A 17,296-nucleotide genomic window follows, 5' to 3' on the forward strand; every position below is an offset into this window, starting at 1 on the left:
TATCATAGGTGTAACGCTGTGCAAAATTACAAACGGGATGAGATTTTTGGTTGTTGTTGGTGATCTACAGGGTGGTAATGGGCCTGTGCTCATGCGAGCCACCCAGGGATGCACTCGCAAAGATTAGCCGTCTCGGCTTAGGGAGCTGCTAATTTCTCTGCCTCGGGGACAGTATCGAGGGTGCCTATGCGGAAGATGCACGGAGGGTGCCAACTCTGCTCATAGGGTATGGATGGTCTGTGACACTCCGAGGCATTGTACGAGCGTGGCATTGGCTGATTTGATATGGACTCTTGTTGAGAGCAGACGGCTGCTCTAGCGCTGAAACAGGCTAATATATCTACGGGTGCTGCACAGACGCATGTTTGGCAAATATAAGCTCGTTTTTATTAGAAAACTTTTCTTCAGATTTCATATTTGCGCATTTTTCTGTTTGGCAAAAAAAACAGGGTTGAACACTGCAGTATCATCGCACACAAACACATGCTGTTATTTAAAATGTGCTGCTGTATTTTACTTTGCATTTCTACGTAAGATAATTTAGTCCATTGCTGCTGTTGAGCAAATAAAGCAAACTAATTTCTGGCGCATTGTAAACCGTGAACTCTATATGCATTAGACAATCGAAGCAAATGTGTCCGTCAGGGTGGGAGGTTTACGCTCTTCTTTGTTGCTCGATGAGACCGTTTTCTTCTCGGGTTTCATTGGCCAGAAAATCAGCGGCAAATCCACAGGCACATCACGCGGCACGACATGTAAATGGGCAGGGCCTGGTACCGCTCGACTCCCGCACGACACGGATCCTGTCAGCGAAGTGCCGCTCCCCCCCCCAAACCCCCCCAGACAATACGTTCAGCACTCACCTGTGTGTGTGTGTCTCTTCCAGCCACGCGGCCCGTCCGGCAGTGCCGTGAAGACGAATTCCGCTGCGCGATGAACGGGAACTGCATCCCCTTGCGCTGGCGCTGCGATGGCGACGCCGACTGCATGGACATCAGCGATGAGAAGGAGTGCGACGGGCAGCGGAGGACGTGCAATCCCGGCACGCACTTCACGTGCGTGAGCAACGGTAGGTGCCAGTCGGTCGGCCCGTAACACCTCGGGTCCATCCCGTGGCCTGCCGGCGAGCCTTCGACACTTCACGTGATGGCCTCAAAGTGCACCTAGCCTGGCATAAGCTCGTGGTGACGCCACCGCCAACTAGTGGATAATGCCGGCTGTTGTTGTTGTTGTGTGGAGGTGTGAGGCTCCCGTCGTAGAGCTGTTAATAAAAGTGGGCGATGAATGTACAATGTTTTTTGTCAAAACCAATGTATGCTGAACAATTATTATGTATGCCAGTGCTCATATTTGACCTTTCATGTCAATGGCTTATTGAGTGCTTTAAGCTTGCCGCGTTGTTAGGCATTGCTGCAGCCATGAAGGCGATAACCCTTTTAAGAAATTCGTTGCTGGCTAAAAGCCATTGACCACACCCGATGGTTTCGTGCCACGATGCACAGAGTCACCATCGCGCGGTCGTATGCCTCTGCCCGTGAGCCCAACTCGGTATCGAAGCATTTCATCTCGTTGTGGTTGACACCAGGCATCTGCATCAGAAAGGCGTGGGTGTGCGACGGTGACAACGACTGCGAGGACAACTCTGATGAAGCGGGTTGCCACGCGAGCACCTGCACGCCGCCCTTCTTCCTCTGCGCCAATCACTCTGCCATGTGCCTGGACCCTAAGCAGCTGTGCGACGGGAACAGCGACTGTCCCGATGGCTCCGATGAGAGCCTCCTGTGCGGTGCGTACCCCGGTGCCTTGCCGTTGCTTTGCGAACTCAGCACGGTGGTGGCGAAGGTTGGTCGTCATCGTCGTCATCATTATCCATAGGGAGATAGTCCATGGGTGTCCACTGCACGTTTCCTCATTTATTTCCACTTTCTTCTGTCTTGTGCCAAAATTGCTCAAGTAGTGCCAAATCTTTCTGGCACCAGGCTCTCGTGATGTCCCCTTCAAGCCCTTTTCTGTTAGGTCTTCCTCTCTTCCCGGTGAACCTACATTTTTCTGAACAACAACAACAACTTTTAATAATCCTGTTGTTGTCCATCCTACACGTGCATTCAAATAGTGCCGGTTTCTTTCTCATCACCACCTGCATCATCAGGTTGTCTTCTAAGTGGTGTCAATGATTCAGAGACAGAATTTCTAGGAGGCACCTTCTTTATTCACAACTTTCGCGGTCTCATCCACACACTCTCCACAGCAGCTTAGCCCAGCCTGTACACAACACCGGCCATCTAGCACTGACGGCGCCGACTGAGATAGCCAACTACTCTCATTCGTAGCGCAACATCTAGCCGGGACGTTTAGCGACGACGGTGACGAGATGCCAGCAACGACGAGACGACTCCATTCCCAGAACCGGCAGCCTCAATCTCCCCGCTCTCGGCTCCTTTTATGCTCCCAGCGCGGCCTGGCTCCGCCCTGACCGCGCCTCCCTTCTGGAACGCGCCAGCAAGTTCCAGTGGCCTTCAGATGGGGTCCTCCGTGACCATTGCCCTAGTTCCCCCTCTCTGCCAATGCTCCCGTGCTCACGCTCACCGGCGTGTGTGCTGTCTGGCTACCACAGCTGCCGCTGTTGTCCACCAGCCAGCGCTATTGCACTACGCATGTACAACCTTTTTCTTACGTTGATCACTCTTTGGGGTCCAGCCTTGAAGGTTGGTAGATAACACAAATGAAGTGAAAAACTCTATTCACCTGGGCATCAAGGTCACCATACACTTGGCTTGCAAGGAAATGCCAGTAGAGCAAGTGGATTAATCTCCATCTATTTGCACCTGCGTGGTAATAATGTCTACACAGAGGCTGTTGGCCTGTCAGTTGATTGTGCTGGAGGTGCTTGTATAGGTATTGATATGATCGTGTAAGTGTTGATTGTTTAGTCGTGCATGCTGTTGTTGATTGTCAATCATTGGTGTGGGTGTTGTATACAGCATTTGTCCAGGTGTTGTATGTTGAACTTCTTTCGCACTGTACGTAGCCAACCGTGCTAATTGGAGGAGCGAATTTGTGCATTAACATTTTATTTTAACAAACAGCCCTGTGGATAATGTGTACGCATCATGTTTATTGTACAGGTTAGTCTTGATGACAATTATAGGTTGGGCTTTTTTTTTAAATCTCCGTGCTCTTGTGATAATGCAGTCAAATATATTATTTCTGATTCTTGGTTCGTCTGATAATGTCCACAGGATTTAGTTTGTTTATCTTCATTGCATTTTACATGCACTGCTTCGTAAAGATACCATCTAATATTCATGGGATATGCAAATGTGCACAAGTTGAGTTAGAGAAGTATAAATATATTTACATGGAATTCGTACAAATTTATACACAACAAGACTTGTGCAGGTCTCCTGCGTATATTGGCCATCGTTTTTTGACTGTTCAGGCCAGGTGGCTCAGCAGTAGCAGTAGAGTAAGTGGCTTGCAATCCGAACATTGCGAGTTCAAATCCCAGTTGGGTCGATCAAACGAGCACCAATTTTCGGGGAAGCCAACAGTGGTTGTCCTCATGAAAGACGCGCCCCCTGCCATCTGTACATCGAATTTCCTAGCGGTTGCTTAGGGTTGTTAAATGGGAGATGGGCGACGATTCGATGCTCGCCTGTGGCGGAAATCACTCTAATTTCACTTCGTTCACCTGGCCGCAGCGGCACTGTGGGCCATGCGACCCACGTTGCTTCTTCTTGCAGCCAACTTATCGCCCCTCTCCTGCTGCCCTCTTTTCCCCGCAGACCTATGCCAGTCGGACAAAGGCGGCTGCAGCCACAACTGCACGGTCACGCCGGTGGACGGCTTGGTGTGCTCGTGTCCCAAGGGCATGCAGCTGGGAGAGGACGGGAAGACGTGCAACTTCACGGACGAATGCGCACGCCACCTGCGCTGCAGCCAGCGCTGCGAGCAGGAGAAGGGTTCCGTGAAATGCGGCTGCTACGATGGCTGGAGGCTCATGCTGGACGGGAAGAGTTGCCGCAGCACGGGTCAGCGCGCCCGCGCCCGCTCAATCGTTCACTCGTTCGTGCCCTCCGGCTATGCATATCTGGTTTCCACCGTAGTGCAATAACTGTCCTTTGCACATGCTGCGTCTTGCGATAGGTGTGCGGGAGGGTTTTCCACCACTGGCTCAGGACCGCAAACAGAGATGAGCACTGCCCGGCACAATTTTTTTTCAGCCAGGTGGCGAGAGTGATAGAGTGAGCAGCTCGCAATTGGAAGGTTGCAAGGTGAAATCCTGGTTGGGGTGTTGACTCAGCCCATAGTAAGATTATAATAATGAACGCAACAGGGATTGTCCTGTGCATTGAGTCGCCCCTTCCCACCATAGGAAAGAGGAATTTCCACCAGAGGCACAGGGCTTTGAGCAGGAGACGAGCACTGCCTACAATGATCATTTGGCCAAAAAAAATATTTGATTTAAACACACGTAGAATTTTTCCCGCAGCACATTGACATTTAAGTATTGGCATCAAAACCCAAAGATGAGCTTAGGTCACCTAACGCAGCTTCTGTTATTTGTAGAGAGAGAGAGAGAGATGGGGGGGAGGGGGGGGTTGCTCCTACATCCACGTGGCCATAGCGGTGGGGCACCAAGGATTAGTCACATAGCACCACGGTGTTCTCGGTTGCAACTGTGTCTCCGGCCGATAGCTCGTGACAACTTTTTTAGGAGCACTCCTTCACTGAAGGCAACCAGCGTGAAATGGGGGGGCAGGGGGGGAGGGGGCGATTCGCCGCTGCTCATTTCCCGCCCTGGGAAATGAATGTAAGCCATTGGTGACTTGTTTGAAATAGGACGTAGCCGGCCAGACAGCGACGGGTGGATGGGCGATGCAGTGGCACTCAGCGGGAGGACCTGGACGTCCGTGGTGTTGTCGAGACTCCAGTGGCAGAGGCTGAAGGCTGTGTTCCACTGCACCGCTGTTTGCAGGGATCATTTAGGTGGTGGCAAAGTGGTGACGGAGGCATGGGAGCAGCAACTGCTTTGGTTACGGGGCATCTCGTCAGCGTTTGACGACCATAAGCCGATATGCGTGCGGTCTCATTTTTAAATCCTTTATATTTAGTTTGCTTGCTTGCTTGCTTACGACCGTGCAAATCTTTCGGTCGTGATCCAATCGAGCTGACATTTTCCAAACAGACTCGTTGTGCGTGACAATTAATTTTCGTGAAATTTTTTTTCCAAAATTTTACACTGTTTATTGAAAATTTTTTAAATATTTAATTATCAATTGCTTAATGCTGGCAGACAATCATCTGACCCATAGGTGGCAGCCATCTCAAGCCAGAGGACGAGAGGACTCTAGCCGCCACGCATATAAAGGATTTAGAGTGAAAAACTTTGTTTTTACCAGTTAATTTTTTAGTTTCTTTCCCCTTAAAATCTTCTTTGTCATGCAATTGCGGTTATAGTGTGTTGAAGCAGTGACGCAGTGCCGGATCGGCATGCTCACCGTGTGCCACGTTCGCACCCCCCCCCACCCACCTTGTCGCCGACGCAGACCCGTTCGTGCCATTCATCATCTTCTCCACGCGCCACGAGATTCGCCGCATCGACCTGCACAGCCGCGACTACAGCGTGCTGGTGCCCAGCCTGCGCAACGCCATCGCCATCGACTTCCACTTCGGCCAAAGCACCCTCTACTGGACCGACGTGGTGGAGGACAAGATCTACCGCGGCAAGTTGGCCTTCAGCGGCGGTGAGTAGCCCTCGGCCGTCGTTCGCGTGCGGGCGAGCGGCGGGGAATTTTGCAGCTCGATGGTACGCGCGTGTGCGTGTGCGTGCGCGTATGTGTGTGTTGGGAAGCGATAGTGTAGCGGTTAGCGCGCTACGCTATGAACCCGGAGGCACGGGTTCATTTCCCGCTCACGGCCAACACCAGTGACGATTATCTGAACCGGTCCCGGGCCTCCCCTAGGTCGAATCAGCCTCAAATTAGTACCTAGTGTGGTGTGTAAACATTGGCACTAGGGAGACAAAGGCGGTCGGGCGTGGTGCTGGCCACCCACCCCCTTATGTACTGTTCCGGCCTTCATAGGTGCTCGCTAACAGCACTTGCCCCTATAGTCTGTTAAGGCTATATGGGGGATCTTTTTATCTTTGTGTGCGCGTGTGTGTGTGTGCATGTGCGCGTGTGTGTGTGCGCGTCAGGAAATCCAACGTTCCCGCAATTCGTGTTTTCCAAAGAGGTCTCTGTCCTGCGTCTTGGATATCATCTTGATTGCAGGATTTAAAGGCAGGAGGAGAAGATGCAGCCTCCCGGAGTAAACGCTTCTTTAGCGAGGGAGCTTGGGGAATGTGCACCGAGTCTCACCGCGTGCTGCCCGCGCAGGTGACCGATATCGCTGCGGTCGTTTATGCAAACCTTGCAACAAACACCGTGAGCCAGCCCTAATATTTCAGACATAAACCAGGGCACATAGCAAGCAGGGCCTTTATCTGTAATGCCCAAATAATTGCTTGCATTGCTCGTGCACGCATTTACATAATGCGCGTACATTTGTGCATAATTCCGCCGTAAAATTGGATGATTTTTGTCTTCACCCGATTCATTGTTTAGAGAATTGATTAATGCGGCGCACCATTAGTGCAATAATGTGCAGAGATGTTGGGGGTCAATGGCCAATCGACACTCAAAAAATGGTTTTCTTCTGAAGAGACTTGCCACTGTCATGGGAATGTGGCATTTCCAGCAATGGGCTCGAGGCTCCCAACGGAGATGTATCCTGTCGGGCGACACTTTGCCCTGACCTCTTTGCACGCGCGCCTTGATCGGAAACGTGCGCGGCGTGAGAGCCGTGGGAGAAAAACAATGCAGTGCCGCATTCTTCTTTTTTCTTCGTACGGCTGCCGATGTAGATGCAGAGCAACGTCTCCAGTGTCACATTCAGGTGGTCAAGGCCAGAGTACCACATCAGGAGCAGCGGAGTAGCGTATCGCCGTCATGTCGCCGTCGTATTTGTGGATCGGGCATTGCGTCGTTTTACTTTGTGCAGTCTGTTCTGGATGGCAAATTGCCCAGATGATGATGATGGATGTAATTACCAGCGAAACGTCTTACTCAAAAATTGTAAATGCTGTCGATTCACTCTTCAACACACCGGTGGGCTAAAGTAGTGAACTATTTGTTATTTGTCAACGTGACACTTTTTTTACTGATTGGCCGTGTCGGGTGGTGGAGGGTTGCGACACATTTATAAATAACGCGATCTAATGATATTTAATAATATTGGTCGCGAAAGCCTACGTGTTAAACTGGATGGAGAGTTGAACATTTTCCATATTATAGGTTTTTTGGTATGCTGTACGAGTAACGAATTGGCATGTTCTGTTCACGTGACAAACCTTAATAATTGGCTGTGTTGGGTGATTGCTGGTTCAACGACACGTTTACATTTACGCGATCTAACCAAGAAAAACATTGTGGATGATATTGGCCACGTAAGCCTACATTAGAATTCTAGATTTGAAGCTTTCGTGACTGCAAGGATTCATATTCTTAGGTTTTTTCGGCAAAGTCACTTTTATTATTTTAATTTTTTACATACTTGACTTTACCGAAAAAACCTAAGAATACCTACATTAGAATTTTCCATTTGTGCATCAGGTATCCGCATCTACTGCCATAGTGTGTGCAGTGGATGCGGTCCAGGGTGGACCGTGAGCATTTACGCGTGTGACCCCCACCCCACCCCCACCCCCTCCCGTGTTGTTGTGCCTGCTGCGTGCAGGGACGTGGGTCCTGGCAGGTGGTGAGGACAAGCAGCCTTCAAGCACAGGTCCCCGCGACGCCCTCCGAGGCGGCCTCTCCGCCCACAATGCACTCACGGCATCCACCACCACCACCACTGCTGCTGCATCGTAAACACACATCGCATGCTTTGAGCTAGACCTCTAACTTGTTTATGATTTTTTTTCCATTTGTGCGTGAATACCTCTTTTCCATTGTTTCCTTTTTTTAAGTGTGTATTATTGCTTTTTTTTTCGGCGGATTAATGAACTACGCTGTCTCATGCATATCAATCAACGGTTCCCCATTTTTTTTTCTTTTTAAGCTGTCAACATTCACCGCCACACTTTTAAATTTGTTTCAAATGTGTTTTCAAAACAACACGTCTCATTGATCTTATGGGTGCAGCTTTTACCCGATGGGGTCTTGTACAGGCGCTCATTACGAAGCGTGTGATTCATTCGACTTTGATTTTGCGTGCCATTAAATATTGCGTCGCTTGAACCGCCTACACCCGGGGGGGACCTCCCGTCGCTCAGGCTTGCCATTACGTGCAGGCCTCAGCAACGTGGAGGTGGTGGTGGAGCACGGCCTGGCCACGCCCGAGGGCATCGCGGTCGACTGGATCGCTGGCAACATCTACTGGGTGGAGAGCAACCTGGACCAGATCGAGGTGGCCCGTCTTGACGGTGCCATGCGCACCACGCTGGTGGCCGGCGGCCTCCAGCATCCTCGCGCCATTACGTTGGACCCGCGCCACGGGTGAGGGCTGTGCCTCTCCGAGGCTTCCTTGCCAACAATTGATCCACGACAACACCTCTCCAATGTCGTCAAACCTTCTCGCAATCTCCTGGTCACCCTCACAGCAGCAGCGGCTTTTGGCTCACCAGTCGAACAAAGACGCTCACCGCATCGCGTGGCGCTTTCAGATGCACTTCTGCGGCCGTCTGGAATGCTCTTCCTTCCGATATTAGGAAGCCGCTGGAGCTATGCACATTTAAATGTAGATTGAAAACTCATCTCTTTAGAACTGTTTTGTTTGTTGTCCTTCCCCCGCACCTCCGATTAACACGGTTGGCTGCGTGCGGTGTCCGACGTTTTACTTCACATGCTGGGAGCTTATTCAGGAGCGAGGCATCGGGAATTGTGCCGAACAACAGTCGGTACAAGCCGAAAACACATTGGAGAGCTGTGCGGCACGACCGCTGGAAAACTGCACGGTGGATCTTCACCACCAGCTCGAGCCCAATCAGCCGCAGATTAGAGTGGACTGGCCGGGTAGCGAGGCACGTCTCCTATCCAGCGAATACGGAGTGCGGTTAGTGGATCGCGTAGAGATGGCTCTGCGAGAGATGCTACCCACCTGCCCGCTTGTGCGGTGGCGAGTCTGGAACATGACACTGAGATGGAACCTCTTTGTGTGCATTTTTGTTAGGTGGTTTTCTCGAGTTAACGTTAGCTTTCTATCCAACATGTAAAATAGTCAGGATTATTACCACATTATTCCATTGCAGGAACATCATGAATAAGGACCGTGCTTCTCTTGGATTATTTCATGGACAAATAAAAGCTTTCATGTTTTCTTCCTTATTATATTTTTTGCATTATGCATTGGGACCTATATCTTCATAGAATATCCACAACTCACAGCCAATGTCTTCATTGCAGGGCCTGGGTTGTCTGCAGCCTGAAGCAGCTTGCTTTTTTTTTCGTGCAGACGAAGCTCAGCCCACGAGAAGATGATATCTGTAACAAAAAGCCAGCCTCTCGCTCGAATGATATCACGTCGCGGTGGCTTTCCAATGCGATGGGGTGTCACATGCTGACGCACCTTGTCATCCTGCCTCTTCTGACTTGGATTGGAACTGTCACCTCCTCAGTGCCTTGGCTTAGCACGCAAGCCCCATCTCGTCCAGATTGCTTCGATCTTGAACGCATTTGGTATTTGAATGCGTTCGCTCTTATCCTGGACCCTGCTATCGCCGCCCTGCCCCTGCTGCCCTTCCCCCGCTGCCCTCCCCCCGCTGTCCCTGCCAGGATCGTGTTCTGGACCGACTGGGACGCGTCGTTCCCGCGGATCGAGGCGTGCTCCATGAGCGGCAGCGGCCGCCACGTCGTGTACCGCGAGACCGGCGCGGGAGGCTGGCCCAACGGCCTCACCATCGACTACCTGGAGAAGCGCCTCATGTGGATCGATGCGCGGTGAGCGAGCGAACGCGGGCAAGCCGCCACCAACCCCTCTTGCCGTACGGCGACGGCGGTGAATCGCAGGTCTCGGAGCGCCTATATAGGTCTGCCGGCTTGCAGAGCGGCCACGCACCCTGAAGATCTTCGCTGTATTCTATCCACTGCTAGCCATAGCATGTCCCGGCTACTGGCTGGATAAACATAGGATTGTGGTGGCAACGCATGAGCTGAAGGAGAACCCAGCACGCGTACTGAGAATCGCCATACGTTGTCAGAAACGGTGGCGGTGTAGCAAAATCCATCGTACTGCACTTCCACGCTCCCGTGTCTGTGCGCCCCCCACTGACCAGTGTGGTGAAGTTTGGTCAAATGACCCCCACCACCTGCATGATGGGGGGAGGCCCTCGTCCAGCAGTGGATTGACAAAGCACTGTTGTACGTGTTCGTGTGCTGTGCGGGGGGGGGGGGGGGGGGATTGAGAACTGTCGATCGGCGGCGTAGGGCTTTGGCATCCAGAAACCCGAGTTCAATTCCCAGGCGAAGCTTTACATAAGTTGAGAGCAATATCTCACCCAGTTCTGGGCCTCCTCTAGGGTTGACTCAGATTTAAATGTGCTGGCCAGACTACCTATCGTGTGCCATTGATTCCAGCCTGAACAGGTAATTGCTTGACAGTCCTTATCCCAACAACCTCAAAGGTCGAGCAGGCACCGTTTTACCACCTTGGCACTGGACACCTGCCGATGTAGCGTGCCGATCGCGAGCGTGCTTTTATTTGTCAGCTGCGTGTACATCAGTCTTAGAGTCTGCTCGCTTTCTGTACTTAACAAATTAATGCGGTGTTAGCCACCCTGCAGCACCGAGCCGTGCCATCAGACCGCACTGATTAAATGCCGGTGTCCAAAAGCGAACGGTGACTTTCGGTGAACGAGCCTGGCCCCGGGGTGATGTGGGTGGACAGTGACGTATGACTGCTGTTAATGCGTCGACGTGCCGCTGAAAGGGGACGTCTGTGGCTTCGCCTCCCAGGACGAAGGATCCGTCCAACTCTCTTAGTGTCGTAAAAATGATACTCGTTTGGGAGTTCACCCAGTGCACTGAGGAATTGCTCGCTAATTAAATGAAGGCACACGGATGAGAACTGCACGATGTGACAATATCGCCAATTTGCTTAACAAAGCATGAAAGGGTCATTACAATTAATTATGATGAGTGTTACAATTAAGCTGTCTGGGCTGGCTGAATAAATGGCTGGTGGAGGGGGGGGGCATTTGCTTGCCAGCTAACTTTGAAATTTGCATGCTTTTTGTTCACTTTTTAGCTATCGTACAGTCAGGCACGACTTAAAACGCAACGCATTCAAATGCAGTGTGTCAGAAAATGCCAACCCAGTTACCGCTGCATAATTAACAGTGGCAATGTTCATACGAGTACGAAGTGGTGCTCATTTCTACTGCCATTGCTGAGCCGGTCATGTAAATTTCACCGTGATATATGATGTCTGGGGATCAGTTCCTCCTGTCGGACAACTAGTGCTGATTTCCCACACAAAGCAGCACTCGTTTTATACACACAAGCGTCGTCCGTATATTAAATGGACGCCCGGCCTGAATTTCTCTCAATTGTGAGCCGAGCTACTGCACAACTCTGTCAAGTTCAAGTTGACGTTTCAGGTTTATTTAGTTTTATCGGAAGGAAGAGCGTTCCAGACGGCCGCAGAAGTGCACGTGAAAGCGCGCAATGCGGTGACCGTCTTTGTTCCATTGCCAGCCTAAAGCCGATACGCGGAAGGCCGGAATTCACGTGATGGTATATGCTCCTTGACGAGATCGGCAAAGGTGTTGTGGTTCATTTGCATCGAGCGCTTTGCGCGCAATGAGCGTTCGCCACGAGCGGCGGGCGTGGCGATGTTCAGCGGGCGGCCATGCGTTTGACGCTGGGTGCGTGCCCGCGCGCAGGTCGGACGCCATCTACTCCGTGCTGTACGACGGCACGGGCCTCATCGAGGTGCTGCGTGGCCACGAGTTTATCTCGCACCCGTTCGCCATCACCGTGTTCGGCGGAGAGGTCTACTGGTCCGACTGGCGCACCAACACGCTGCTGCACGCCAACAAGTGGACCGGCCACAACGTGACCGTGGTGCAGCGCACCAACGTGCAGCCCTTCGACCTGCAGGTGTTCCACCCGTCGCGCCAGCCCATGGGTAAGGTGTCTCTCTTGGCGGCGCTCCTCTGCCCGCAACTCTCGCGCGGGGAGCGGTATCGCGGCGGTTAGCGCGTCTATGGACCCGGCGGCCCGCATTCGATTCCCGCTCACGGCCAACGCCAGTGGACAGTTATCTGAACCGGTCCCGGGCCTCCCCTAGGTCGAGTCAGCCTAAAATGGATATGTGGTGTAGTGTGTAAACGTTTCCATCTCGGGAGACGAGGGGTCGGCCAGGCGTCGTGCTGGACTCTCACCCCCTCGTGTATCGTGCCACCCTGAATAGGAGCTTGCATCAGTGGTGAATGTGTGAACTTGTCCTGGGGCTCCCCTAGGTCGATGCACCCAAAAAGGAGTACCTGGTGATGTGTATAAACATCAGCATTGGAGAGGCGAGGCAAAGTGCGTGCTACTGGCCACACCACTCTTGTCATTCGCCACGTCTGCCTCAAGACATTCCCATTCCGAGACATCTGCGAGTTACTGGGAGGGTGCGTCCCGTTCACCCCTCAATCCCAGGATGCTCAAGCTGGTTGGCATTAATTTTTATTTAAGAAGGCGTAGCGCTGCTGTTTTTAAAGACATTGTACTCGCCGCAGAGAACTTGTTGCGACACAGCTGCGCCTGACGATAGCTGGTGCCACACTGTGCCAGCATGGCCTTGTGGGAGCCTCGGTACGTCTGCCGACGTGAAGACGTACCGATGAAGTTTTTTTATTTCAGTTTTTCTTCCGATTCCGTTCCAATGACTTGAACGTGCACCAGCGGAATGAGAAAGCATTAATAGGTGTTCACTAACAGCACTGGTCCCACGAGGCTATCCAGGGCTGTGCAGGAGATCCTTGTCGTTGTGTGTGTGAGCTGAATCAGAATGTCGCTTGTGTATTTGCATGTGGACTCTCGTGGCTCATTGTGTGTTTGACAGCTGCCCTCCCTGCACGTGTTTGTGTGTGTGTGCGTGACGGAGAGCCCTCTCCCACTCTGGATGCGCTCTCAGTCAAACGGCTCATTTCCCTGCCGACAAATGCCCTTGCCGAGTGGCTTGCTCCGTCGACGGTGGGGCACCCACGTGCTCCCACGCCCCACGCGCTCTCTCGCTGGATGGCTGCCCCGTCCTACCATCACTCTCTCTTGTCCTGGGGGGCACCGTGTAATTTCTAGGCATAATGCAGAGTTGAACTATGAAATGAAGGGTTTTTTTTATAGTAGACATCTATAACCCGATTATTGCATGCTTAAACCAGCAATGCTGTGTATTTATGTTCTCGTGAATGCACCGTGAAGAGTTATGCTTAGTTCTCGTCTCCTTCTTCACGTTATTATTTTTAAATATTTGTATCGCATTATTGGACGAAGCGCTATCCCAACAAACTCCATTGGCAATAATTAATTATGGCAGTGATCATAAACCACCGCGTTTTACTGCCACGAAACTATTATCACCCCCAGTGAATGGCGGAAATATTTAAGGGTCCTCTAGCGCTGCTAAAAGACATCAAATTTTTAATGGCCCGTGACAACTGTGAGGAACGTCGCTTGCTGCTGAGTGGCCCTGCGTGTTAGCACGTCTGCGGGAGTTGCACCGTCGTCAATCCGCTCCCTCGCGCGACAGAGAATCCCGCTCCACTGCTGCACCCCCTCTGTGCCTCGCCACTCGACGAGCGTCGCGCCGCGTGCTTTCTACATTGCAGCCGAGAATCCGTGCGCGGCGAACGGGGGCCGTGGTCCCTGCTCGCACCTCTGCCTCATCGACTACGATCGACGGGCTGCATGCGCCTGCCCTCTGCTCATGAAGCTCGCCCCAGACCGGCGCACCTGCAATGGTGAGCGGTGGTGCAGCGGTTAGCCGGGCGTGGTGCTGGCCACCCACCCCCTCGTGTGCCGTTCCGGCCCTTCATAGGTGATACTCTCCAACAGCACTTGCCACAACAGTCTGTTAAGGCTATACGGGGGATCTTTGTCTTTGAGCGCTCACGGCCGGCACTAGCCCTGTTTTGGCTTCACCGCAATGTCTCATTTTAAGTGCTCTGCTTCCCGGTGATGTTCGCCAACCCTTTGGATTCCCAAAGCAAACGTACGATACACAAGCTTAATAACTGTATTGCAACACGGTTGTGTTACATTATAAAGTGAATTTACTCATTACAATTAAAAATAGTTTATTAATGTTCTTACAACCTTTAGCTTCTTTTATTTGATACCATCTCTCTTTGAGGCCCTACGCGCATGCTTAGGTTGCTTATGCCTTGCGATTCCGAGCTGTGTCGGGTTGACTGCTGCAATGGTGGGGACGTTGCTCTTCTGCACCATTGGCCCGATTCTTGACAGAGGTTGCCGATGGCAAGCAGTTGTTTGCAGTGGTTTGGTTTATTTTGGTTGCTACAGGTAAAAAAAAAACTCTTGGGCAATGAATGTTCATTTTCTACGGGGACATCATTACACAGTAGACACCTGGCTTCAGCAGCGGCAACAATAACACATGAACAACAAAAAAATGTACATGGTCAAATTGCGAATGGCGAGGTCATGTTCCAACATGGGGCAGCCAACACATGGAATACAACAAGGCTATAGTAGAATGCATCACCTACCCAAAGTGAATATTTTACATTTGCAACGATGACAAAAGCATTGGGTGCTAAACAGCACCAAGGTCAGGAAGATATTTAAAAAAACGATTATAACTTAAAGTCTGCAAAGCAGAGTGATCTATTTAATGTTTGTGTTAAAGGAAATCTGACGTCCAAACGCAATTTAAAGTAGTGCAAGGATGGTAAGGTAAAACTTTATCACTCGGTTATTCCATAGATTATGGGGCCGCCACACGGAGGGAATGTAACCCGGGTTTGCTTCTCACAGGAACAGGGGGTGGGCGGGGGAAGAGCTTCTAGGGGATACAGGAATGTTTCTCGGGGATTAAATGATCCAGAAGATATTTAGCGGACATATTTTGAGGATGAAGATGGCCCAATGCCGTTCCCTGCAAAGATCTACGGTGGGGGGGGGGGCCCGATTAAAGTTGGATTTGAAGTTCGCAGCGATGGGTCCTACATGGGGCATTTAGGGTAAAAGCAAAGTGCGGAGAGAAACCAGGTGATTTTTTTGTACATGCTGAGCCAATAGCAAATCTGTAAACAACATCACAGTTGTCAAAAATGGAGAGTATAGTGGATTATAATCATATCCAATCATAGTCTGGGTGAAATGCTAAATTATATCTGTACAGGAAGGCAATTTTTGTCTTTATTATTTTAGCAAATATGATCAACTAGCGGGAAGTACCCGGCGTTGCCCGGGTCAAAAAAGTATTTTATACCTACTCTTAAAAATCTGACAGCAGTGCATACTGACTGTCGTAGTACCTGCTATCACTATAGTAGTACATAGTGGCTCTATAGCAATATTTATAGACTCTATAGCAAAAAATACTCACCTGACAGAGTGGCGTGGTGAGGCCTAGTCCCGTGCAGAGCCTCCGGCCTCGCCTAGATTGTTCAGCTGGCCCAGGTGGCACCTTGGCAGGCTGGGCCGCTACACCTGCCCCCCCCCCCCCAGCCACCATCTCCTTGGCCACTCTGCAGTAATATCTACGTGGTAGCATCTACCGACTGTATAGTAGTAACTGCATGCATCGGGGTGGGGGGGACATCACACAGTGAATAATTTACCTGTATTTCTATAGCATTTTTAACGCGAAAGAAAATGTCCCCTTCACTCCCACCGAAGGCGTGCGACTTGGCATGGGCCGTCCTCCCCACCAAAGGCACATGAGTTGGTATGGTCGTGCACGCGTCATAAATAATTAAATTAAAAGGAAGCGCACAGAAATCGCACTAAATCGCTAATTAAACTAATTTTAAGTTGACGGATGTGAAAAAGGAATAGCGCTTGCTGACCCGCGGGGCTTACGGCGTGGTACCTGGATATTTTTATTTACGTAAACCCCACCGTTGGAAAGCCAAATCCTTCGCAAGCGCGCGAACACACACAAACCCACACACAAACCCCGCCACAAACCCACAGACACATTTTTACTTTTACATATATAGCAGATATGTGCAGTCACATTCACACAAAGATAATTCCACCGCGTAAATTATCATTTCAGTCACTGCAGCATTGTGTAGTGTGGAGTGATTATAGGTACATTGCTGTTTGCCAGGACATGTATACATGACTATTCTGACATTTTAAAATACTATACTGACAATTGGATGTGTTGCAATTTCAGATCTCAGTTGCTCATCATCCCCATGAGTGCTCTTCCCATGGTGACGATGGGAATGTGGATTTTCACCACATTTTCAGGACCATTGATGGCTATGAGTGCCTCTCTAAATGTAGGTCTGAGCAGGGAGATACTGACTGTATGTATTATGTACCTATGTTGAACTTCCTTTGCACCGTACGTAGCCAACCGAGCTAATCGGAGGTGCGGTGGAAGGACAACAAACTTAACACAACAAGCGGTTCTAAAGAAATTAGCCTTGACCAAAGCCCATTTTGTTCTCCCAACCGACCAAGCCACACGGAATGGTCTGCTCCTTCTCAAGTTCTCCCAGCCAATAGCGCATTCACCTGTGTGCTTGTTGATGCATTTGTGTTATCCATTCACTATACGTCACAGGCTGGTGCGTTTTCTCCGAGTGAACATTGAAGCGGAGCGAGGACGGCTGTGTTGGGGGCGACGGGCAGCGGTGGCGCGGCCGCCCCCTTTGTGCCGCTCCCGCCACGTCACGTGACCACGCGCTATTAACGGCGGCCGGGGCGGGCTGCGGCTGTGTGCTGTACCGTTGCATGCAGAGCACTGGAAGTTCCTGCTGTACGCCCGGCAGATGGAGATCCGCGGCGTGGACCCAGACAACCCCTATTTCAACGTCATCATCTCGCTCACGGTACCCGACATCGAAAACGTGACCGCCGTGGATTTCCACGCGGCAGAGCGGCGCCTCTACTGGAGCGACGTGCGCGCGCGCGCCATCAGGCGCGCCTTCATCAACGGCACCGGCGTGGAGACCATCGTCACGACAGGTGCGCTAGCGAGCGCCGCCGGGTCGTGCCGCAACCGCCACCCGGCGCACGTTGCCGCTTGCCCTTTCACGAGCGGTTTGGAGAAGGCGATCGTGCGT

At 51.3% G+C, this 17,296-nt stretch overlaps 1 protein-coding gene across 1 annotated transcript in view; it reads left to right on the forward strand.

Annotated features, from left to right (window-relative positions):
• LOC133345292 (low-density lipoprotein receptor-related protein 1-like) overlaps window positions 1-17,296 on the forward strand; it is a 241,380-nt gene that overhangs the window by 156,407 nt on the left and 67,677 nt on the right. Inside the window, 10 exon segments of the mRNA XM_061555928.1 lie at window positions 887-1,069; window positions 1,586-1,786; window positions 3,786-4,031; window positions 5,550-5,747; window positions 7,780-7,827; window positions 8,336-8,540; window positions 9,816-9,980; window positions 11,924-12,168; window positions 13,859-13,990; window positions 16,971-17,198. Coding sequence (XP_061411912.1) covers window positions 887-1,069; window positions 1,586-1,786; window positions 3,786-4,031; window positions 5,550-5,747; window positions 7,780-7,827; window positions 8,336-8,540; window positions 9,816-9,980; window positions 11,924-12,168; window positions 13,859-13,990; window positions 16,971-17,198 — 1,851 coding nt within the window.

Source organism: Lethenteron reissneri, chromosome 21 (genome assembly GCF_015708825.2).
Source record: "Lethenteron reissneri isolate LAM-NWPU_2019-01 chromosome 21, ASM1570882v1, whole genome shotgun sequence".
Classification (NCBI taxonomy): Eukaryota; Metazoa; Chordata; class Hyperoartia; order Petromyzontiformes; family Petromyzontidae; genus Lethenteron; species Lethenteron reissneri.